The sequence below is a fragment of the Neolamprologus brichardi genome, chromosome 12 (assembly GCF_056152115.1).
Source record: "Neolamprologus brichardi isolate AB-2024 chromosome 12, ASM5615211v1, whole genome shotgun sequence".
Classification (NCBI taxonomy): Eukaryota; Metazoa; Chordata; class Actinopteri; order Cichliformes; family Cichlidae; genus Neolamprologus; species Neolamprologus brichardi.
In genome coordinates this window covers 17,303,305-17,328,222 of record NC_142115.1, presented here as the reverse complement: position 1 = coordinate 17,328,222, position 24,918 = coordinate 17,303,305, and the positions used below count along the sequence as shown (strand labels likewise).

At 42.1% G+C, this 24,918-nt stretch overlaps 1 protein-coding gene across 1 annotated transcript in view; it reads left to right on the top strand.

Moving 5' to 3' along the window:
• The window catches only part of LOC102791121 (uncharacterized), a 295,543-nt gene that overhangs the window by 74,981 nt on the left and 195,644 nt on the right, over positions 1 to 24,918 (top strand). Inside the window, exon 5 of the mRNA XM_087848698.1 lies at positions 3,742 to 3,854. Coding sequence (XP_087704824.1) covers positions 3,742 to 3,854 — 113 coding nt within the window. The remainder of the gene's footprint in view (positions 1 to 3,741; positions 3,855 to 24,918) is intronic.

Here is a 24,918-nt window from a genome sequence, read left to right as displayed (position 1 = left end):
GCTAAACTCTATTTTAAACGACAGCATTAATGAGAAATATTGGATAGTCAGGCAGAATGCTGCACCTGTTCATGTAGCCTTGTACATCCTGAAAGCGAATGAGGACGCAAAGAGCTTTACCCCGTAACGAGGCCAATAACTAGCTTAAAGCCTTTTTGTGCATGTTGTTTGCTTTAATGTGTCCTTGGCTCGTGAGCCTTGATAATGTTAGTAAATACATACAGGAGTGTGGTGAAACTGGGCTGGAATCCACACATGGAGGAGGAAGGGAGTGTCACCAGGGAGAAGAGAGAAAAGAGAAGTGGATGATTAGACTGGTTTTACTGCTCCTCTGCCGACCTAGAAAAACAGCAGACCTGACCTTGCATAGCAGAACCCTTATATATCTAATGATCTCTGAGTAGCTTAATGATACAATGTTTTCTCTCTCCCACTCTTTCTCGCCGTTTTCCTTCCCTCTCACATTGCAGCTTTTCTCTCTCTTTTAGCACAAGCTTTTGCACACGCACACTAGTCCACACAGACACACACAAAGTACACAGCCTTGAAAAACCCAGTCAGCAGTTTGGGCTCGGAGTCTAGCAAATGAGCTGTCCTATTGAAATAGAAAAGAGAGTGCTCTATGCTGTGGAAAATGCTGCTATGGCAAGGCTTACAGAAGAGGGACGGAGGGAAAATTACTTGTTCGGACAAAGAAACATGAGAATGTCCTTTCACTACAAATGTACCAATTTACATTTGGACGGGGCAGATTACATCCATTTCTTCTATACTTTATTTCTTTTTTAGCCCTTTTTTACCACCCCTACACCTCTTCTCATTATCATTCATAAAACGCCACTGTAAGCGCAGCAAGGAAGAGAGAGAAAAAAAATTCCAATTCAAAAAAATTACCCTATTTTTCATTGATTCACTGTTCCTTTATCTCGTCCTAGGTACTCCATTGGTTTTTAACGCTCCAAGTGTAGTTGGACTCCTGCAGTTTAATGGTGGTAGCACCGTTATACAGCTCAGTTGAATTGTATCAAAGATGACTAACCAGCCATAGTGCCATTCCTACAGCGGGGTACTAAATACTGTGTAGCAGTACAGTACACACCAATAGGAGTGCATTTTTTGAGATGATGGGTCTTCAGTGATTGATTTAACTCAGCGCTCAAGAAATTTGACCACTGGGAAGTTTATTAAAAAAAAGAAAGAACACATTCTGGCCTTTTTGTCATTGTATAGAAGGAAAACTTTGGCTTAAGTCATTCATTTTTGGGCTTAATTCCCTCTCTTTGACTACTTAATGCGTACACCTCCGCTTTGTCCTGGTATTCCCCTTTCTTGCTGCACGCAGTAATTAAGATTCCATTTTCCTTTCAGTACGAACGTTAAAGTGGAGGGTTATCATTGGGCTTCTGTAAGCTCAGCCAATGAAACACCTATAGTGACCTCTCTGATTTCCCCAATAGGGGGTCCTCCCTCCCAATAACCCTCTCCCCCTCTTGGCCATCTTGTTGTGTGGTCTCCTCTCTTCAGTTCTCTCATTACTCCCTGTGTGAAGGCCCGGGCGATGGGTGGCATGGGAGGAGTGGGGCGGTTGCAGAGGAGGGCTTCTGTCCCTGGATGAGTGAGTGTGGATAAGAAGTTGTTTGAATTCATAATTGTGCTCTTGTGAAGGGGGAGATTTGTAAAGCAAGGCTGGGTTCATTGTGTGGCAGTGCGGGTCCGGTGGAGGGTGCGAGCTGCTCAAAGCTAATGTAATCTACGCTATTAGAGAGGGTTAATTAGCTGCTGAACTGGAGCCTGAAGAGCAGGCAGAGAAGGAGAGGCACGCAGAGTGAGACAGAGAGAGAGAGAGGGAGACGGAGGGCGGGCGGGCAGTAGGGATAGAGAGGTCTTCAGGGAGTCATTAGAGACTGCTTGTTGTAATACAGCCACACAGTCAATAAGGCTTCTCCTCTGAGGAGTTAGAAGAAAGGCGAAGAATGACATGGTGGGAGAGAGAGAGTTTCACACCGAGCTTGTGGACGTTAGCAGCTCTGCCACTGGACACATGCTAGGGAAATTCTTCCAACTTGTAACCTTGTAAAGGTTTTTACCGACAAAATCTGTTGTAAATCGATCAGTTCTCCACAAAAATGTGTTTTTATAACACACTGTTAAATTATAAAACATAATTTCATCATTGGGGTCAACTTTTTTTTTCTCTTCTTTTTTTGCTTTCAAAACCAAAAAATTGCTCTGAAAAGTCAAAGTGTTTGGCTTCTGACTTTAAATACTTTAAATGCCTTATTTTTACTTTTTATTTATTTATTTGTGACTTCTTGCTGTCACGTCCTTTGTTATTAATTATTCCCCAAGCAAACAAATCCCAAACCCAACCAAACAAAACAGAAATTGCACTCCAGGTTTCAATGTAATGAGTTAATTGTTTTTTTTAATCAATATCCTTTGAGAAAGCATGCGTAAGTGTTCTGAAGCTCATCTATTGACCCACAGAGTTAAGTACCTAGAGCAGCTTGGTTCATTTACATAGAATATGTTGTTGAGTTGAGATAAAATGACCACAGATAGAGAGCAGACATCACATAGTTTCAGTGAAACTTTGGGAATTCAATGTGGAAACTTCTTATTCCAGCATAGTGAGTGGTCTTATTAGTCTATGTTAACATCCACAGAAATTAAGAGTTGCAAAATTTCAAGATGCAAAACTGTTGATTTCTTGAAAATGCATTAAAATGCTACTAATGCTAAATATTGGCTGTAGAAACCAAACCTAAAGAAAGAATATCGTATATTCCCTGCCTGCTAATTGTTTACATTGAACACAAAATGCATCAGTTTAATTAGACCAGCAGGCCTGCGTAATTTTATGTTCTTTTAGTTTAGCTTCTTATGAGTGTGTAAAGCCTAGCCTTAAAGTAGCTCATCTGAAGCATTGCAGGCCCCCGGCTAGCAGTTATATTTATCACCGTGTCCTCCAGTAGTCCATCCTATGCTGCCATGGGTCGCTCTGAGCAAAACTTCGCTTAAGACGGGTAGTTAGTGTCTGCTCCCTTGACAGATTTAATGCAGATTAATTACTTTCCCTGGCCCAAGCAATCCATTTTTGTGTGTTTGTGGATGTTTTTAGCTTTTTTTTTTCTTGACCTTGGGGTGAAGTAAGACAGAAAGACAGAGAGAGGAAGGAAAAAAAGCCCTCCACACTAGACTTATACTCTCAATTTAATAGCCGAGTGAGGTGTTTCTCCTGCATCATCAGATCAATGGAGAGTAAATAGCCCGCACTTCTTGTTTCACAGAGCGGTATTGATCTTTTCCTCAGCCTCGGCTTCCCTTTCCCCAGCATCTCATGTCTTTCAACCCCTGGGACTGTGCTGATTGCCATAGATTGGACAAGCTAACAAGCGCATGATGAGGAACCAGGCTTTCTTTTCTTCTCATAGGCTGTTTCTTTTTTTTCCGTGTGGCACTGGCATGAACACACTCAGACAGACATACACAGAGGGACTTAAAAACATCAGATCTACACAGCTCGGCACCATAAAGGAATATGCTGTTTCTTTCTTGTTCCCTCTGTTGTGCCTGTTGTTCTGTCTTCATCTGCACTGAGAGGATCTGCTGTAGCTGTGCCCGTCTTAGGGATGTTTGCCAGACTGATGGAGTATACCTACTTAACTACACAATAACAGCAACCCAGAGATACTCAGGGTGTTTCTTCACCTCACTGGGAACTTTATTTTTTTTTTCCAGCTGGCACCGTGTTTGTTCCAGAATCTTCCATCATCTCTGAAAATATCCCAAGTGGCCTGCGGAGAGCGACACACTCTGTTTGCTCTGGAGGATGGCAGTGTGGCGGCATGTGGGTAAGTTCAGTGTCAGTGCAGCAGACAGTTTGCCGAAGTCCAGACCTGAGGGGGATAGGAGGAGAGATAAGGAGGAAAACCCCTCCCCACATTCCATCCAGCTGATATTATTGCATAGATAAATAAGGGTTTGAAAAATTGTGCGTGTATGAGGATACGCTGATGAGAAATCATTGGCTAATTAAACTGTCTGTGTGTACGGGAGTGCACCTGATTACATTTCTGTGCCTTTTCATTTCTTCCAAGCGTATAAAGTTGTAATAAATCTTGCTGGATGTGGGTGAGACAGGTGCATGTGTTGCTGTGTGACTGAGGATCAATAAGAAGTGTGTTTATTGAATCCAGCAGTCTTTCCGTAAGGGCGGGGAAATAAACCAACTGGAATAAGCGATCAGATGTGCTTTTAAGGCTCATTACAAGCCTGTGTGGCATATAGATCTGCTTTTAAACAGGACCTTAGATTGGCTTATGCTTGAACACTGCAAATATTATACAGTATCAAAATTCAGAACCATATTACAAAAACTTTAAATTACTTAGCTCTCTTGTTATTTATTTCCATGTTTATATGGCAATATGAATTTTTCTTTAGGGTATATGGCTTTATGGTAGGCTAATAGTGCCTGAATTGAGCAAGTTGGAATGATTTTGTTTCACATTTTTCTGTCATTGTCTTCCTTTTTATTTCTTCTCTGGTAACATGAGCAGCTGTTTGACCTACAGCTTGTCATTAAAACTGAAGACAATGAGCATAATCACAAAGGAAAAAAAAAACGTTTTTTTATCATAAATAATCAGGACAAATGTATGATCAAGGGCTGTGAATTGTACATTGTGCAACAACTGACTGAAATAACTAATATCTGATGTTTAACCAGCAGAAACAAAGAAAATCGTGAAATACGCATCAACGGTTTGGTGCTTATTCAGGCCATCAGTCAATCTTTCTATTAAGATGAGATGAGCTTTGCTTTTATGAAGCAAATTTAAATATCTAATTATTATTATGTTGTAGCTTAAAGGGGAAATCAAAACTGGTAGAAGTGACCTTGCCGGGCCTGGATGTTCATATGCCATTGAAATAGCTGTATGCAAGTCTGTGCTAAGAAACAGCTAAAAGGCTAATACGAAGACTGACAACATTAAGCGATGACAGTGCACTGTGAAAAAAAAGGTTTCACTTAACAGTTTGTGCCATAATTATCCTTGCTGATGGTGACACGTATAAGTTTTACTAGCGTTAGATTCTGTCCTCTTCCAAATTCAAAATTAGACCTCTTTAGTATTCTTTGGTAAGCTATACCAAGCTAAATCATGACTTCTTTCCATTCTTATCTTCTCAGTGCTATCTCACCTTTTACATGTAGCTGATTTAACCACAAATAAGACGTAAATGCACTCCCATTCTTCCCTCTCATCGTGGCTCCCTGTGTTTGCATGTAATATTTTAGGCGACTCTGGAAGGGATGACAGTTCTAACTAGGCCTATTAGGTAACCCTCAGGGTGCCCTCAGCACTGATTTGAGCACCATTAATCTTCTATTATGGAGTGCTAAAGATGTGCCCCTGCACAGTCATTCACCTGGCTTATTGAGTCTCACACACACCAATTGTGGACTTTTCCAGGGCAGTGTTGCTCAGGGTTTAGTGCGACCCCTCTAGGGAGCTAATTTATTATTTGCAGATATTGATCTGGCAGGGTAGGCCAGCCAAGCCGTGGCCGATGTTGACTCTGCTCTGGCCTGTGGCGACTTTAACCCTTTACAGATTGAAGTAGACACACACTAGATGGAGGGCCAGTCGCTTTCAGTAGAGCTTTGAATTCCTTTGCTTTTACAGTGTTTTCTTTTTTTTCCCTTCTAATGACGAACTGATGGAAATATATTTTTTTTCAAAAAGGAAAAGATACGTTTTATCTTTTGGGTGGTGAAGCTTTAAAAAAACAAGAAAAAATGAGCAGACACATTCACACGTGCACGTACACACAGAGAGGCGCACAGTGTCTGGCCTGTCCAAGGGAAATAAAATCACAGTTAAGAGGAAGGAAAACAAATTTAGAAGGTCAGACAAAACATTTATCAAGCTGTGTATGTCTGGTGGGTAAATAACGGAGGGACAGTAAAGGGCATGACTCTGAAACCAGCAGATACCTGCAACAGATCATCACACAGTCTCAAGATTCACTGCAGAAAACGGATATTTCTCTGAGGGTCGCCTTTGCAGCATTTACTAATATTCTCCTCTGTATTGCAGTTTTATTTTGAACATAAAACTGAGTTATTACAGCATACACCCATGTGACTGAAATGAAAGTTGTCATGGAGAAAGAAAGAAAAAGATTGAAGCTGCATAGACATGTCTGCTTGTGGATAGATTAGAATATAGTACAGTACAGCATAGCCTACACTGAATAGGAGATCTTTTTCCCTGATTCTGGGCTTCAACTAATAAAAGTTATGCATGTGCATTGTGTACATTTAAGTTGCAGTGCATACCAGATGTGCTACTAACATAATTTAATTTATTGTGATTATAAATAATGAAATAAACACCAAAGAAAGGGTGAGATTAAATGAAAACAAGACTTCTAAATTTAAATCGATCATAGTGTAAGAGTGTAACCCTAACCCTTAAAATTGGATAAATATTCATTACATATGTTGTACAGTGCTTTTACAACTTAAGCTATATATAAAGGCTGTTTAAGAGTGTATAAGAAGAGTGTATAATAAGAGCAAATTGCAGCTATTAAAAAGAATATCATGCAGAAATATTCCCCATCAGTCCTGTGCTATGATGTAATTGAAATGACTCGAGCCAAAAACAGACTTCTGAGGGAGATGAACAAGACAGGACATGAACATTGCATGAAATCCAATATCCAGATGTGAATTCTGCGCACATTTGCATCGCGTTGGATTGTCCTGTTTTACTTAGTTTATTTATCCATTTATGTCCTCATCGCGCATCTACTCTATTAACTTACTATCCAACACTAGTACTCACCAAACACAAACAGTCATGCCCAGGGACTAATAAGCAGAGTCCCCCAGGCCTCCTCAAGGCCTTGCAACAACCTCATTGTCACCCTGACCTGTATTTAATGCTCCCACTGAACCTCGGAGGCCAGACAGCAGTTTGCCTGTGTGTGTCTGTGTGTTTGCCTGTGTGTTTCCGAGCCAAGTAATTCACAGGAGATATAACCAAGAAAAAGCACCAAAAAAAAAAGAAAACAAAAGCTGTAGATTAGAAAACCATGGGGGTGTCCTGTGATGAATGCTAGGTAGAGGGAGGGGAGCATGATGATAGATGTCCAGAAAGGAATTACGGAGGATAATAGACCACCATTTTCCTTTTATACCAGTTGTTATGATAGCGTTCGGAATAATCTTTTACGACCTAGAATAAAAAATAAAGGTCACGAAATTATCTAGAGATAAAAGTGCCTCCAACTAATCCACATTTGTCCATATTACTTCTGTAAAGACCATTTCATGGTTGACAGGCCCGTCTTTTGTTGAATTTGGCAGAACCTGAGGAGATGGTACATATCCATCTTCCATGTTTGTGTGAGTCACTGAAACAGAGGTGGAGGTCAGAGAGAAGACATCCCTGATGAGGAAACATGATGGAATGGATTTTCCACTGTTTTGCTGAATAACCTCTGCTAATGCTGTTACACAAGTAGCAGCAATCCGCCCATTGAGCCCTGGCAGGCAGGAGGACAGAGGGAGGAAGCCACCATCTTTACAAAACATCACATGCCACAGCCAAAACTCAAATGTCTGAGTGTTACTAGAAAGTGAAGTCTGTGGAGGCTCTCATCACAGCTGCTCATGCTCTGAGACCAAGAAGCACAAGTCAAGGGGAAGAAAAAGTAAAAGAAAGTGAAACACATGTAACTGGGACAAATACGATATTACACATTATCCCTTATTTTGTAATGTCTCTGGCATATTTTTGAGCTTTTCATCAACCAGATCAGTCTGCTATGAAAGAACAGGGTAGGCTTTCTTTTTATGCCGTGTCTCTAAATGTGTCATTATCAGACTCGATCTGCTCTCAGCTGCTGGAGATAAGTCCAGCATTTGGTCTAGACTGATTAAACACGAGCGGGCATGCCTAGATTGAACATAAAGAAGTGTGGAATTTTTATATCCAGCTTCTTTTACTAAAAATGGTACATGCTTTTAGTTTATCATGAAATTTTTTCATTGGATTTACATCCATTAAAGAGCTTTGGAACCTGTGCCATTACAAATTGCTCTATATGTAAAAGGAGTAAATGTGGTTCTAAAGCAACACAGTTGTCAATAGGCATCAAGCAGCCGTCGCTGACGTGCCTGCTGTCTCATCAGTAATCAGGCCAATCTGTTTTAGCAGAAAATGGCCATACACAGCACAGCATTGATGAAAACGTCTTATTTCAACTCCATGGTGCCTTGAGAAGGCAAAGCAAATCAGCAAATGTTCGTGAATTTGACAGAACAAGCGTGGAAATTCTATGACAACTAGTTGGATTCGGTGAGCCGAGTGCCAGTACTTTGCATTAAGTTACACTAAGCGCTAATTGGATGCTACCTGGCTCTACATCACTAGCAGCTCTGAACAGGATCAGGATCTGGCTCTGACTAACAGCAAGCTCTCTGGTGTTCCTGGCTGATTACCCTCAGCAAAGGGAAAACCGAAACGATGATGAGAAAAAAATCCCTTCTCTTCTCTCACACAAGCCCTTGGCCCTGTTGGCACTGTGCTAGCTTTTTGATTTTTCCTGATGTCCCTGAAATTGATTTTCAGCCATGATTGCATCGCTTCTCTGAGGATAATCAAAGATTTTGAATAATTGCTGCAGTATGACTATACAATGGGGAATGACAAGAATAGTGGCAACTTCCCCTTGCTGTCTTCTATAGAATAATTTTAGCGGAGCACTACCGTATGACTTCACAACATACCTCTGAAATGGTTCCCAGTTGTAAGCATGACACCATATGTTTGATTGGACATCCTAATAAGAACCCTGCCTAGGTTTTACAGTCGCTGAAAGATACCTTTGTGTCACAGCTTTGGAAATCTGTCTTTCAAAGAAAACTATTATTTGGGTAGTCAATAAGTAATCTACAGATTTTTTTTTTTCTAGGCTTTCATTTGACTAGTCAAATCAGCTGTGGGGGAAAAAAAACAAACAAGAAAAGTTGATGTCCCGTTTCCTTTTTCCTGCTTAATCTTGCTGCCATTGATTTAAAAACATCCCGAGGAAGTCGCTTTGTACTGTTAGTCTTAGCTGCCTCATATGAGAGAGACATCAGCATCCTGGAGCCACCCTTTTATGCCACAGTGAAAGATGGTCTCTCATGTAACGCAGGAATGTAACCAGTGTTTGCAAGGGGAGAAACAGATTGATTATAGGGCGAGGGAAGATTAATAAGCTGCACGGGGCAGTTATGACACCCATTGTTTCACACATGCCTTGTAGAGGTGTGCCTCCCAAAATGCATCATCGTATAAAATATTGACCTAAAACATATCATTACTCTTTCTTGTGCGTGCTTGCTTTGCTCTTGGAAGGAGGTTTCTAAACAGTAATAAACTGTCCTTTTTTTTTTTTTTTTGAGAAACTGCTCTGGATTCTTGAACAAAAGCAATATATACTGTATGGTTTGTCAGAACGGACTCAGAATCTTATCATGTGCCAAGAGAGCAGAATCAGGGGCACTAGAAACAGGCGGAGGCCATATTGTCTACTGCCAACACTTAATAAAAGCCCCCGTCTCTCTGCTAGCAGTGTACTGCGAGGAGGGATCTGCCCCTGACAGAAGAGCCAGACAAATGCAAGACCTCTGGCCCTATAGTAGGAGGCTGGATGTTGGGGTTTGACGTAACCTTGAGGAATAAACTGCACGACCCCGACAACTTGTTTACTTTTTCATAAGGGCCCATTGTTGCTTACTATGTAAGGCCGGTTGCTGAGAGTTATGACTAGAATGAAATTCCTGCGGGCGTCATGCTGTAAATGGCAGTACTCACTATTTGGTAGTATTGATTTAGTTTACAATGCTGAGCCGTTTAGAGCCTGAACTCATTTCGCACAATAACCTTGAGCTGTTGCTGACACTACTCAGTATCACACGATTACAAGTCAATAAAGTTCTCTTATATCTTAGCTCATTTGGTGGAAAGAAAAACTAAGGATTCCTGTAGATATGGATAGGAGCAACTAAAAACATGGAGAGTTGTTTTGTTTCCTTGGGTTTGTGAGTTTAAGACTTGACAGCAAGACTAATTTACCCTGTAGGAGTTTTTTTCTTTGTGTTTTTTTCCCTGGATTAAGTGGAAAAGTTGTGCCATCAGAAAATAACCTGAAAGTCACTTTGAAATACAGGCCTCCTCAGGTTTCATGTAAGAAAGGCTAAAACAACAAGTTTAAAATACAAACTGAAGCATACAGAGGGACACCAGACCAGATAACTATAAACTGATTATTCACGTAATCTCAAATGCAGCATTAGACAACAGCCAGCCATGATAGTCAGTATGCAACATGTTTATGTTAACACTGTCTTTGATTAAAAAAAAGGGGCCACTGGTAACATTTGGTAACTTTAGTAATAGACTAAGGGATAGCATTTTGGCTTTATTGGACAAAGTAAAAGTGCAGCTGAAGAAAATACAACTGTTACAATCAGAGTTATTTTAAAGTCATATAATGATAAAATAATTTAAAAAAGATTAAACCACAACATTCACTATCAACAGCTTTTGGATGCAGTCATGGATGGGGAAATAATACTTTGCATAACAAAAATCTTTAGCACAAAATGTTTTAAGTGCTAATGGCATTTCTGTATGAAGACTGAAGTGTATTCCAATTAGTCAAATGGCAAAGCTAGATGTTATCTAAAATTAGCTTTCATGTGAGATTTTCTACCCTTGTTTTTTCTATTACTAGCTAGAGGCATGACTTTGTTCCCCTTTCTATTTAATTTGCTGCCAACCTGTTTTATTTATTTATGTGCTTGCAGAAATTGCCTTTTGACCTTGATGATTACAAAAAGTAAGTGAATCGAAAAGGCATTGATACCCAGAATTCACTTGGCTGGTGCGCAAGGTTATTCATCTTGCTACCTCAGTGCGGTTTCAGTTTTGCAGTGGTCACATTTTACTTCTCGCCACACTGTTTTCATTATCTTGGGAGGGCAGAGGAGAGGTTTTTGCCAGTGCCCTTATAAACTTCCATTTCCAATTCAGTACACCATAGATGCCCCCCACCTACACACACACACACACACACACTGCACCATCTGCAACAGAGACACTGACACTGAGAATGTTCATAAAAAAAGTAAAAAAATAACCATTTCTGCGCTTTACAGAAGCCCGGATGATAGAAGGCACGACACTGCCACAGTTTTGTGGCGATCACTGAGCGAGAATATTCGCAGAATTTGGAATTTTCTCTCTTGGTCCAGGATCAAGGCATTGTGTAATAGAGGTGATGTTCACCCTCAAAAGATCCATTTTGAATTACAAAAAAACAATGTGTATGCATTTACAAAGTCATTCAGGGACTTTATCCATGAAAACTGAAGATCATCTTCTCATTCACCTCCAGGGTGCATTCAGCACTACTATTTTTGAAATCACTCCCTGAAGTCTCCTTATGAGTATTGGCGCTGTGTACTCTGCGGTTTCAGTGCAGACCTCAAACTTGTGTGGTGACATCAACTTCTGTTTGAAACTCACACAAATTTAATGTGGATGATCACCGCCGGTGACAAGAGCTGGATCTTTAGCAAAACCTATTTCAGTAGTTTTTATTTGGCAAATCCACAATTTCCAAGTTTGGTGAGACTACAAGTGTGTTTGCACAATTTGTGCACTTTATATTTGGCTATTCATACTTCCATAAAATATATATATTTACTTTTATTTAACACTTTTAATATTTGGAGACATATATTTTTAACTATATATATATATATATATATATATATATATATATAATCAATTGTGTGTTCTGCGATCTGCCTTAAATGTGTGAAAAGTATAGTGAAGGAAAGAGAAGCAAGGAAGCTGTAGGGTGAGAAACAAAAGAGAAGCTCATTCGGGCTCTCCAGGATTTCAGTGTTTTCTCTGTTGCCCTTTCAAGCTTAGAGAGGCCCGGTGGGGGCTGGTGTGTGAGTCTGGAGTGCAGGGAGCACGGGGCACTGTGTAGGCCGAGGCTCAGCATCTGCCAGCCCAGACTGTCCGTGGTTTGTTCCTTTTCCAGCACATTCTTATGTAATTATCTGTGATAAACTCCTCTGCAGTCAAGCCACAAATCCACATGTCAGAGGCCTGGCTTACTCAACAGCTCTGAGAAAGCCACATGCACACAAGGCCTTGAAGAAGCATGAAAATGCACACACACGCGCACACATTTATAGATACAGACAAATGTGCATTTTCACACACCTACTCACTCTTAGAGTCACACAAACAAAAGTTTGTGCTGCAGTGACAAGTGGGTTTTGTGTTTTCGAGCCAGAGGATGGAGGGTATAATCCTGGTTTCCAGATTGACACTCAGCAGAGTTCAGCAGACTTCAGGGGTTCCTGTCATGCCCAGCACTTCCGCCTCCAAGTTCTAAGTTACTCTAAGCGCTAAGTTCCCGAAAGTCCCCGTGACAAATAACCTGCTGATATACTCCACTTCACCAGAATCAGCGCTACGAGAAGTCCTGCCTCTACTTTCTGGCTGTGTCAAAGCTTGTCACAGCTTATCAGACAGAAGTGAGAGTTATTTTGTTCAGTATTTCACGACCCTCTCTTGTTTCTTTCCTAACACTTACCTTGGAAATGTTGTTTATACCATTATAATTAGCCATCCGTGCATGCACATTCTTAAGATAATCATATTTTGTACCATATTTTGCTACAAATTGGGACACAAAAATGAAGAACAATGGCCTGGTTTTGAGTTCAAAGAAATAATAACCATATTATTCTCTTGCCATGTTTTTTTACAAGGGTTCTTGGATCTTCGTTTTGCTGTGTATTATCTAGTCTGATGCCAGCAGAACAGGGGCAGGGGATGACAATGGAGTGGTGTACTGCGGAAGAGTGAAGCCTGTGCCAGCAGGATAAGAGAGAGAGTGAAAAACAGAAGAGGGTGGGGGTTTCATTAGCATAACTAGCGGGATGCCCAGAACCTTTCTGGAGTGGCATGTTTACGGCACCACGCTTGGCAAGAGCACACTCATTTTATAGGGTTTATTAAGGAGACAAGGGGAGACACAAGCAGGATTTGGGATATTGTCGGCATGTGTGCGTTTGTCCTTGCGTGCATGTGTATGCGGGCGAGCGAGCATCTACTTTTATTCGTCTGTTTGCTTGTTTTGTTTGCATGTGTGGGGTCCGAGAGGAGGTGCACGCTTGGTTTCAGGGGCTGCGTGGCAGCATCTAGCCCAACTACTTTTACATGTTTGTATTTTGGCTTAAGTGCCCTTTAAAGCCAATGAAATAGAAAGTGCATTCATAAGCCAATCCTCAAGAATGATCCCATTTCAGAGGAGCAAAGAATGGGGCTCTTTGTTGTGCTCTGGCTCCTTTCATCTCTCTTAGGTCATTTTCACAGAGCAAACAGGGAGACTCATTATCAACCTGCACCTGAGAGGTCAGAACCTGAACTCTCCCCCCTTTCCTCTCTCCCCGAACGCCCTCCTCCCCCTTCCCACCCAAGCCGTGCTGCCGTTCACTGCTACCCTGGTCCGCACTCGGGTTTATTAGCGCAGAACATCTTTTCCAGTGACTGAGCTTGCCCTTATTGTCTACAGCGGTCAGGGTCAAGTCAAGGGCGCTCAGCCTAGATTGGAATCATTTGTCACATGGTCCCGGACTGGAGCTGATTTCAGCAGAGGCCAGGGTGAGGTACACAGCGATTCCAACACCACCTCTGACACGAGGAGCAGGGGAGGGCAGCCACCGGACTACGCAGATGGCCTCAACATATTACACAGCCAGTGCTTGCCAACAAAAGAACCGCTCCTTTTTCGTTTTTTTTTTTTTTCTTTTGCTTTCTAATATAAGAGGAATGAATTGGGAGACTGGATTAGGAACATATAATTTGAACATGCTCTTTGAATAGTAAGGACCAAGCGTTTAGGTGTTGCTGGCACCTCCCTCTGACAGTCCAAAAATTCCTTCATGAGTGACTGTGGTAATGACTGCATCTTTTAAGTCAGACCCCCCCCCCCCCCTCCCCCCTCCACACACACACACACACACACACACACAGTTTTTAATTTAAAAAAAAAAGAAAAAGTGAAACACATTTATGCAGAGAACTTATCATTTTGCTGTGCAAAGTGTTGCAATTTCATCCAGTAGCTTGGGGAAGGTTTTTTTTTTTCTTTTTTTGCCCCTTCCACCTTCTTCCTCTCTTCATGGTCAGCAGCAGCTTGCATGAACAATGGATCGTGCTGAGGTAGCATGTGGAAAATTACTTTAATACACCATATAGAATGGCTTATTGCTTTGGTCAATAGGACTGCAGTGAAGATGTTGTAGCCTGCCGCTTGGGAAGGTTAGACCTGTCAAAGGGCCACAGTGACTGATACCCAGACCCTGCTTATGAGGTCTGTGCACATGTGCGTATGTGTGCTGGTGGGAGAGGGAGGGAGTCTGACAAGCAAAGTTATAAAGGTTACATATGACACACACCTTGCCATTAAGCCTTAGATTAGACTATATTTTTTCTTACTTTTACATTTAAGACTGTGTTGGACATGGCACACCATCAAGTTAGCACTAAAGTTGCTAGGCCATAAAATATCTAACCTAATAAATATAAAAAATCCTGAATCAAATAAGCAGTATGTTTTTAGCAACTTGCAAAAGCAAAAAAAGTGAAAATACAGGGGGGAGAAAAACAAGGGGAAATGAAAGATTGAGCATCAGGCAATTTTAGCTTGTTTTCCCTCAGAGAGGGCAAGTGTGGAGGTGAAGGTCACAGAGACTAAGCACACAGCTCATAAACAGCACAGCTGGAGGAATCATTGAAATATAGCCCTTTGTTTTCTTGGGGCCGTAATTGGCCCAGGAGCCTTCTTCCCCTTCCCGCTCTCTCTCTTTCTCTGTGCCTCTCGTTTTCTCTGCACGTGTTTTGCACCAGCGTAGTGCAGTTTAGAGACCTAGTTGGCAAAGGCTAATGACTTTGGGGTTAAAGGGCACACCTGCGGTCAGGGAAACAATACACATTACAATAAATACAGAAAAAACATAAACATACTGGGAAATAACAGTCACAGGCATAGCTACCACCACCAGTTTTTTTTTTTGTTTTTTTTTTGGTTAGTCGAAACTTAACACAGGCAAAATACTGTTAATATTTTTATAATTCTCTCTCTAGGTAGAGCAATTATTATTTTTCCACATTAAAATAATTGAAGTCCAAGAGCAGGTTGTGTTTTACCACCCAACCAGATGCAAACCACGTGCTAATTTCAGTAGTGTCAAAAGTCAGCTATATTTTATTTTTTAAAAGTTTCTGTCTCCAAAAATAACACAGTGATTGTTTCCAATGATATGTAAAGCAGTTAAAATCTTATAATTGGTACCCTTTTCAATTACCTCAGCCAATGGTTTACTTTTCTCTTCTTTCTTCCTTCGGAAGGAATAACATGATGGTGAGTTTAAATGAGCCCTTTCCTAACTTTCATACTAGTCTGCTTTTAATGGTTTCAATAGTGCACAGTGGTATTTTATATACAATGCCCAGATAATCTCATAAAACCTAGCTAACAGGCAGTTGATTTTACAGTTAATTTCACACGTGACTTTTTATCACACACAATTTCCAGTTTGAAATCTTACTTTCAAGTTATCAACAACAACCAGACCACTGATGAGCCTTTCTATTATTAAATCAGAGCTTATGAAAAATATAAAAAATATTTTCTTTCAAGCCTATCAATTTTAATAATTTAAAGCAGATCTTTATTTTTGTTATTAAATGTAGTCACAGCGTGCTCACTTCCATTAGGATGGAACACCTCTTGAGGCTTTACCTCTGGAAGACGGCTGTCGCTCCTCCTAACTGGAGGCCTGAAATATCTGAGTAGAGAGGAGAAAAACAGTATCAGATCCAGCCTGAGATAGCAGGGCTTTGCCGTATAATTACCATGTTAACCCAGATCATTCTCTCTGATCTCTGCAAACATCAGGGCGCAGGCCCCGCCAGGCCGGCTTAGGCACTGATCTGTCACAGTGCACTGTGGGACACTGGATGTATGTTAACTTGTTGGCAATAGGACTTTTGGTGTGATCTGCATATGTTTTATTTTAAACCCCTCGTGTGTTCTAGCGTGCACAGTGCACAGACACATGCATTTTCAAACCACAGAAGTGAAAATTAAAAAAAATGCTTATATGTGTAAGCAATGTCTGTATAAATAGTTCAACCTTGTTTCATTGTTTCCATTTTATTCTTTGTGCATACTCATAATTTTTTCTTTTACCTCTATGACTGCATGAAATGTTTACATTTATGTTACATTTCAAATGTTTTGTTTTTAAATCCCCCCAAGCCACTGCAGTCCTGGTTTTGTTAATTTTTTTTATTGTACACTTAAACTTTGTTTTTAAATCTAAACCAAACAGTAGAGATATATGTGAGATCTGAGAGTGTTTCCTTCATTGAGTATTATCCTCTTGAATGTGAGTTGAGATTCGTCTTTGGTTGCTTGCTTCCTAAGCCTTATTGATCTGTGGGCGTTTTTTTTTCTCTCTCCCCCATTCTCTAAAGTCACTAAGCTTGCATCAATTCATCTTAATCTGTTTGCTCCTTAAACCTGGAACAAGGCACGTCTTGTTCCTGGTTGTAGGAGTCTCTCGGCTGGCTTCCCTCACATCCTTCCTAGCCGGGTTTCTCCTGGGTGGCAACAAGAGGCTTTTCATATTGAATCAAGTGTTATTGAGTTCCCCCACACACCTCTTATATTCCCCCCTCTTCTTCATTCTCTCCATCTTTTTTCTCTCTCCTCCATCCACTTTTAACAAAGCATTCCTTTAATGACTGTGGGATTACGGGCCAACCTTTTGCAGCCAGTCTGTGGACTAGCCTGTAATCTGACCTCATTACATCCCCTGTGACAAACTCTTGGGTCACCACAGAGTTGACTACACCTTATCCTTCTGAGAAGGCAAACCGCACACAAGCTCCCCCCCCCCTCCCCCCCCCCGCGCCTCCAACCTGAGATAACTCTCAGTCACCTAAGTCAGGCGTCTAGCCAGAACACCCTTTCCTCTCCACCATATCTGTCCACCAAAGCGTGGGATCCCTTGATCCTGTTTCCTTCCCCGTGCTTCTTCTCCATTACACCACAGCCAAGATGAATGGTTGTTTGTGGGAATAGATGAAAACACAATTGTGCGAGTCTGGGCATGGTGGTGTCACTGATAAATGTGGAAGGGACAACTTGTACCACAGGCTCCTAATTTTCTGCCACAGGGGGAGTAAAGGAGCAGGCCTGTTCTGGATTGTTATACAACCACATCCCAACCCATATTTCGTGTCTCTCATTTCCTCTCTGACCTTCCATGCTATAAGACAAACACAAGTTGCACGAGTTCTGGTGGTAGATACTCCTTAGATTTTACTTTTGCACTATTCGTTTTCGGGTAATTTTTCCCATCTTTTCTCTACAGCCTTCTGTGGCCTCAGTGGTCCTGCAAGCTTCCCGTCTTCCCTCTCTGTGTCTCGCTTGCTTTTACTTTCTCTCCTTCTCTCTATATTCCTTTCTTACCTCAGCCCGTTGCCGTCGTCATCCCTTCTTTTCCCCTGCATGTGTGCCTTCATCCCACCAGTTTTTGACGGGCAGGTGTTGACAGTGAGTTGGCATGTTGTCTGGCCTTCTGTGCAGGATTGCGTTATGGCTGCACTGTGCTTGAAAGGACAAGGGAGGCCAAGGTATGTCCATTACATCACCCCATCAAGACTGATTGGGCTCTGGACGGGGGTCCGTGCATGCTCATAAGTGGTTGGCGTGGTCCAGCCCATATGCCTTTAATATAGGAGCAGATGTGGAGCACAGACCCTGAGCTCTCACACCCTGTAGCCCCTCCCTCTGCCCCTCTGCCCTCCACACTGACTACATCCTGGGCCATGCTAAGTAAGATCCTAGTTAAACAGGTTTAATTGAAACTAACTGGCACACTAAGATGGTTGGGTGGAGATGATTTTTATTTTAAATTGCCTCCCTCCTGAATTGTTTCTGTTTTGTTCTGCTCAGACAAAAAGAGAGCGAGGCAAACATTGAGTCGAGGCGATGACATAAAAGTGATTTGTTGGCAGATGATACCAAACTCATATATCATCAGGTCTTTTGGGACATGGTCTCTTTAACAGGCCAAATGGACCAAAACAGGTTTATCTAAGTGTGTCAGCTGATATCTCATCACTTATCAACTGTTCTTGGCATATTTTATAGACATTAATACTGTGTGTCGTCAAAATAAACATCATGGGCTTAAAGGGTGCTGCCTGTTCAAATATGTCTTTCTGGAACAATAGTGATGGGGTGAGGTTTCCTGGAGAATTATTAATGCCATGTCCCATTCTTTACTTTGGGCTTATCTATGTAGGAGTCTGTGGGTGGGGAGCTGATGAGAGATGGTATTCCATGTCCATGTAGCAAATTGTTGAAACAGTGGTGAGTAGGGAAAGGGACTGTGCCATATACCAGCCAGGGAAATCCCATATTTAAACCATTTTATATGAGGTTCAGATGAGCCAAGGCCCAAATCCTGGTGACTGCGGTTTGTCAGAGAGATGTTGTACCTCCAATTGATGTCACTGAGCAAATAGCCCTGTCTGTCCAGTCACTCTCAAGACTAGGTTTGTTTAGTTTGTCATCATATTCTAGCTTTTTCAGGTCTGCTGGGTTAAAGCAGTGTCAATTAGTAGTGCAGGAAAATTTGAAAAAAGGTGAGCAGAAATACAAATAAGGGCATCAGTGGTTGAATGAATGGATGTAGGCACACAGGTACAAGAGAAACAAAAAGAGGGATGGAAGAGGAGAATGACACTATATGATGGTAGAGGAGCAATGGACAGGAAACTGCAGGGGTTGACTCATATCTCCTCAATTGCATTCCCATCCTGTTAACTGTGCCAGAGCAGCGCAGATACGGCCAATCAGGTCTCGGGGTCTCTGGCAGGTATTTCCTGGAGAGGGATTACCAACCCCTCCTATTGGGTGGGACAAGGCCTCCTGGTCTGAATTCATCAGCGACACGGCCTACGAGATGTAGGAGGCAGGTTAATAGACACTCATCAGACATCTGCCGCTGGGTTACCGTCCAATAATCTTTTCCCTCGATCCGCTGCCAGCAATTGATGACCACATTTTCCCCCCTAAACCCCTCAGCTGCCCTCCCTCTTTCTCACTCTCTCCCTCCCCTCCTGTCTGTTCTTCCCAACCTCTATTCTGTTACACAGAGACAAACGTACTCTTAGAAATGTCTGTGTCTGTGGGTAGAGACACTCACGCATACACGCTTTCAACTTCCACCCCTCAACAGTCCTGTCTCTCACTCCTTATACTCCTGTGATGGCTGCAGACTTTTTCAATTTGGAGGGCCACTTCTGTTAGAGTCTGGTGACAGATTTTGGAGCCCAGTAGTGGCTCAGTGTGACTGTGTGATGAAAAGTCTGCTGTCATACAAGAGCTAAGTGTACGCCTCCCTTCTAAGAAAGCATGGCCTACATTCCCCGTGGTTCAAAACCACTTCCTGCTCACGCCACCAATGAGGAATGACAATCTCTGGCATTTTTCTCTCTTACTCATTCAAAATTTTCTTGTTCTTCTGGTCTTGTGGTCTGTGTCTTTCTTACTCTTATTCTCACGCTCTCTGTTTGTAACTGCAACAGTTAACTCCACTTTCACAGGTTTTCATGGCTATTCTCACACCTTAACAAAGCCTGTCTTTGCTATGGCTGATGTGGCTTTTTTATTTATTTATTTATTTATTTATTTTAATTGTCCTGAATTTGCACTAATTGTATGCTTTTATTCATCAGTCCTCCTTCCATCTTAAATGTTTCCCATGCCTCTTTTTACACGTAATGCCTCTCCTAATGACTGAAACCACCTAAACACCAGTGAAAATTGTGTGGCTCTCCTCTCGTATTGACTGTTTTCTCAACCGGGTTCAGAGGGCAAGTAGAAAGTGAAGCTCCTTCTCTGCCAGGTTATTTATGACTTTTCCTCCCCAAAGTTGTTTTTCTTTCTGTGATTGTGGAGTGGTGTGTTAACTCCGACGTGTCAGGAGATTACTCAGCTGGCTGTCAAGTGCACATGGTCAATTTGCCATGATGAGAGAGGCTCGATCACACGGGCCCTGGAATCTCTTTGTGGAATCTCTTGGGGTGGGAGGGGGTGGCGAGTCCGAACACACACACGCACACAAATGCATAGGACGCCAATGTGGTAGTCATTTCAAGCGCCAAAATCAAATGGAGGTTCAATTGTTTCCACATTTCTTAAGATAACATTATGAGAGGGAGAGAGTTTGGAGGGCCAGGGCAATCAAATATGTTCTGTTTTGGTGAGGTTTCTATGGTAGAAGAAATAATGGGGTCAGAGGATGAAAGGTGAGACATGTGTAAGAACAGTTCTTCGGTTCAACTGTAGGACAGTGTCACTTGTTTCTGACTTCTCCAAATGCGCACAGGTTATTTTTGCTAAGGGCAGCCTGTTAGAAATGCCCTATGGCCATTTTCTCTCTGCAATTAGTGCATTTGTGCCTAATAACTCTGGGTATTACAAAAAAATGGGGAAAAGGGGTCAGTAATGAAAACTTTAGTGTCCCAAACACATGTTGGGAGTAGTTTACATCTTAAAAGTTTTTTCAATGACTTAATATGTGGATCTAAATACTTGAATATTAAGGGATCACTGTCTTTAGTTTGGTCTTTTTCATTGAACTGTTAAGTTGTGCACCGAAGAAAATACGCTGAAGTCTTCAGATGTATGAGAAGGGAGGTGTTAGGAGCAAAAGAGTTATTCATAACTGCTGATCCTTTTTGTGCGAGGCATCAACACACGAGGGGCGTGTTGAATGTAGGCTGGTACTTGCATCGAGGTCTCAGAGGGAATTTGCGACTTGTAGAATGGGCAAAGGGGCGTTTCCTCTGTTCACACTTGAGCTCTGCCCAGCCATGCTGAACCCCCCGGCCTTCATCTCCACACTAGGCTATCATCCCATCTCGCGCAGCGACAGAGTAATGAAGTGGGAACCATTACGGTCACCGTGGCTAATACTGGGTTAATGGAATTCTGATAGAGGACCAGCACACGTCCTCCCATTAAAATGGGCTAAAACAGTTAGGATGTTGTTATGAACCGGGAAGGCTTAACCTTGGGCGCTTTACTTTGGAAATTCAGGGATTGCCTTCCTTTTTGTGGGCGACACATCACTCAGTCAGGCTTTTTATTCATCACATTTTTTGCTTGTGTGTACATTTTCTGGTAACTGTGAATGTAGCTGTAAATATAGAAATATAAATGTGACAGTTTTGTGTAAAGTTTCCAAAGTTCAGAAGTCATTTTCTTTTTGCATACCTAGAAAAGTGCGTACACTTGCTAACAAGCATGTTTTCTGTAAGGCTGCTGTAATTTGCTCTTGGTCACAGCCTTCTTGAGCCTGGACTTTTTGTCACAGTGGATCTCCTTCTGATCCCCAGAAGTGAAATTCCTTCAGTCAGCAGTCAGCACTTTACTACACAGTAGCTTGCTACTGCAGAAATCCACAAGCCAAGAGATTTTGAGTTGCAGAGCCGCCATATTTAAGGCTTCTGATACATTCCATGTAGCGTCCTTTGCCTTGACCACATGATTTGTAACACTCCTGACTCCTGGTGCCAAGAACTGCCTCCGACTTCTGACGTCTGCCATCTTTAAGTGCTTTGTACAGTGCCGCAGTCCCTCAAATTTCTCTCCCCCCCCCGTTTGTCTTCTTTCATACAGTCTCTCTTTTCCTCTTTTTCTTTCATTTCCTTTTTCCCTTTGTGTCCCTACTCAGCGATGGCTTACAGCTGAAGCTGATTCAGGCATGGAAGGGATCAGATGATTTCAGCTGGAAAAACTGCATTCTTTTTGCATATTGCTTTGAACCTTGCCGTTATCCAGTTGCCTGTTTTACAGTAATACCCTTAAAAAGAATAGAGTAGGATGGAGAAACCTTTGCACAGTCTCTGCCTGGTCCAAAAGCACTTAATTTCAAAATCTCTATACAGTATTGGGATGGCAACCAGAAAAAGAGAATAGATTGGATTTGCTTTGGTATTGTCTGGCTCATAAAATGGTATTTCCAAAAAAAAACACCAAACCAACACATCCAAAAACGAACATTTATTCATTCATTTATAAAACATGATTTGCTGGCTGTTTAAGCAGAAGGTATTTCTTGCTGAAATTAGAACATTTTAAAATTGGACATATGTGAAGATAATACCTTTATTGTGATAACATGTCATACATGATGACGGTACTTCATATCATGTGTTGCTGTGTTTCGGACAAGGCCGAGGTGAATACAGGGTGTTTCCCCTTTGAGGTCCCAAGAGGTTCCAGGGTGATCAAGAATGGGTGATGGGCGTTTCTCCTCGTTCACACTTGATCTCTGCCCAGCCATGCTGAACCTCTCGGCCTTCCTCTCTTCCCAGGGTCATCATCTCCACCTCCATCTCCCGCCGCAGAGTAATGGAGTGGGGAACATTAGGGTCATGGTGGCTAATACAGGGCTAATGACGATCAAACAGACGCCCAGCCCACCTCTACCTATTAAGCAGGCAAATAAATGGAAGACCGTTAAAGGAAACTAGGCAGGGAGAGTCCAAGCACCAGTGGTTTTACTGCTCTGCGAGCTGCTTATCAAATATAATAATGTTTTAGTCCTACTGCTAATCTTTGCGTTACAACAGTTGGAGGTATTTAAACATTTAGATGTTTATAAATAGATTTCCTATCCTTTAATTTAAAAAATTAAAGCTTTTTTTAAGTAGGAACTTTGAGACTTTTGTTAATTTCTTGTGTCCACAATTTTAGTTTAGCTGACATAACTGGATATCTATGTAGCTGTTTTGAATTTTAAATTAGTTCATGCGTATGCCTTTACGTTCACTTTTCTCCACTTTACCCACCCCGTTCCTGCCTGTCTGCATCGCTTCCTGGTCAGTAACTATAGGAGGAAGGCCATTATATGAGATAGAGGTGTTAGCCGCGCTGGGCCAACCTGTATCGATCGCTTGCGAATGAACGCTGAGCGGGGGAGAAGGACTATTTGCTTTTAAGTTCAATGGCTCTCCACTGCTGTTAGTGTTGCAGCCACAGGAGCAATCGATATCTGGACAGGGACCCGTGTCAAGAGACACGCTCCCCATTTAGAAACATCATAATACTGTGCTGATGCTGTTACCCCACACCCAGAGCTTGTGTTTTGATTTTTTTTTTTCTTTTTACCTTCTCCCTTCAGACTCGGTTTTGGTTTTTCATGTGCCCCTTTGCACCTTACAAGCCGCTTTTTTATTTTATTCTGTAGGCTGCGTTTTAGCATGGCGGGCTGGAATCGGTGTGAATTGTAATTAGAGATGATACACATGGCTGGAAGGGAGAGATAGAGAGAAAACACTGAGCTGAATAAAAGGCAAACAGTCATTTGCAGCAAAGGTAGGTGTCACAAGGTAACTGATTATGTAAAGAACACAGTGAAGGTTTTCAGCGGTGTGCATGTGTGTGCATGTGTGTGTATTTGTGAGCGTATGCACTTCCGCTTCTCCTTTTTGCCCATGAAATAAAAAAATATATAATAAAATGCGCTCATTGAATTTCTTGGCTGTGGTTCAAGTGCTGAAGGGAAAGAAAGAAAAGGGCGCGATTGTTTCTAGTTCAAGGTGTGTAATGCACAGAGGCGTACATACATAATGCGGTATTGTCAGGGGGTTAGTGTGAGGATATTAATGCCCTGGTTTGTCCAATGCTTTTTGGTGCAGTGTTGCTCCCTGAAGGGAACACTGAGAGTAGGCTGCTCTAACTACTCTACCCCCTCCATACCCTCTTCCCCCAAGGCCCTGACTAGAGGTCACTCTGTTTAGCACAAGACGAAGACCATTTTTACCATGATGTACCAAATCCTCTCCTTTCCTCTCCTCTCCTCTCATGGTAAACATAACTGCCCCGCCTTGCCTCATTGTGTCCCGAGTGTTCACCCTCTTTTTAAACCTTCTCAGTTTCTCAGCTCATCCCAGTGTGTAATCCCTTTCTACCCATATGCATATGCATAGCTACTCTATGGCTGTGCATACATTAGCATCAGACTCCCCCTTTGCTGCCCCCCCCCCCCCCTCCAACTAGCACTTCTACCTCTGCCAATACCCCCCACCTCCCACCCCCACCCCTCCATAGCCTCCCAATGAACCTGTTTATGTTTGAACATTTTCTCTGGCATTTGAACTCGTCCCATCGATTTCTTTATGGCGAGAGGTTGTGAGGCAGTTCCTTAAAGGGGTTGAAATCGACCATCTAAATATTTGACTAAGAGGTCACTGAGATCGTGTCCAAGCCCGAGCGAGAAATTCAGGCGGAGATGCAGTGTGAAAGAAAAGGGGAAGTAGCCGAGCATCTCCGACAGGAAGAGGCTGGAGGGAAGATGCAGCCGGAGGAGGAGTACTGCAGCAGGATGCAGAGAGGAGAAGAGAAGCGAGAGAGAGGCTGCAATACTGAATATTGATTGCATTTTAGTTACGCTCCACAAGAGGGTGCTGCTGGACAATCCATTCGAGGCCATAGAGGTAGATTTATTTTTTATTTTTCTTGGGGGGGGGGACATGGTCTACAACACCTCATATATTTATATATATTAGCATTTAAACCTTCTCCACTCGTGCTATTTCAAATAAAGTTATGTAGTAATACTGAAGTTGCAGGCTTGAAAGCTAAATTGATTGTCCTTGCTCTTCTCTAGGTACTGCTATTGTGCATATGTGACAGTAATTACATGCTAAGCTGTCAGTGACATCAGGCAAA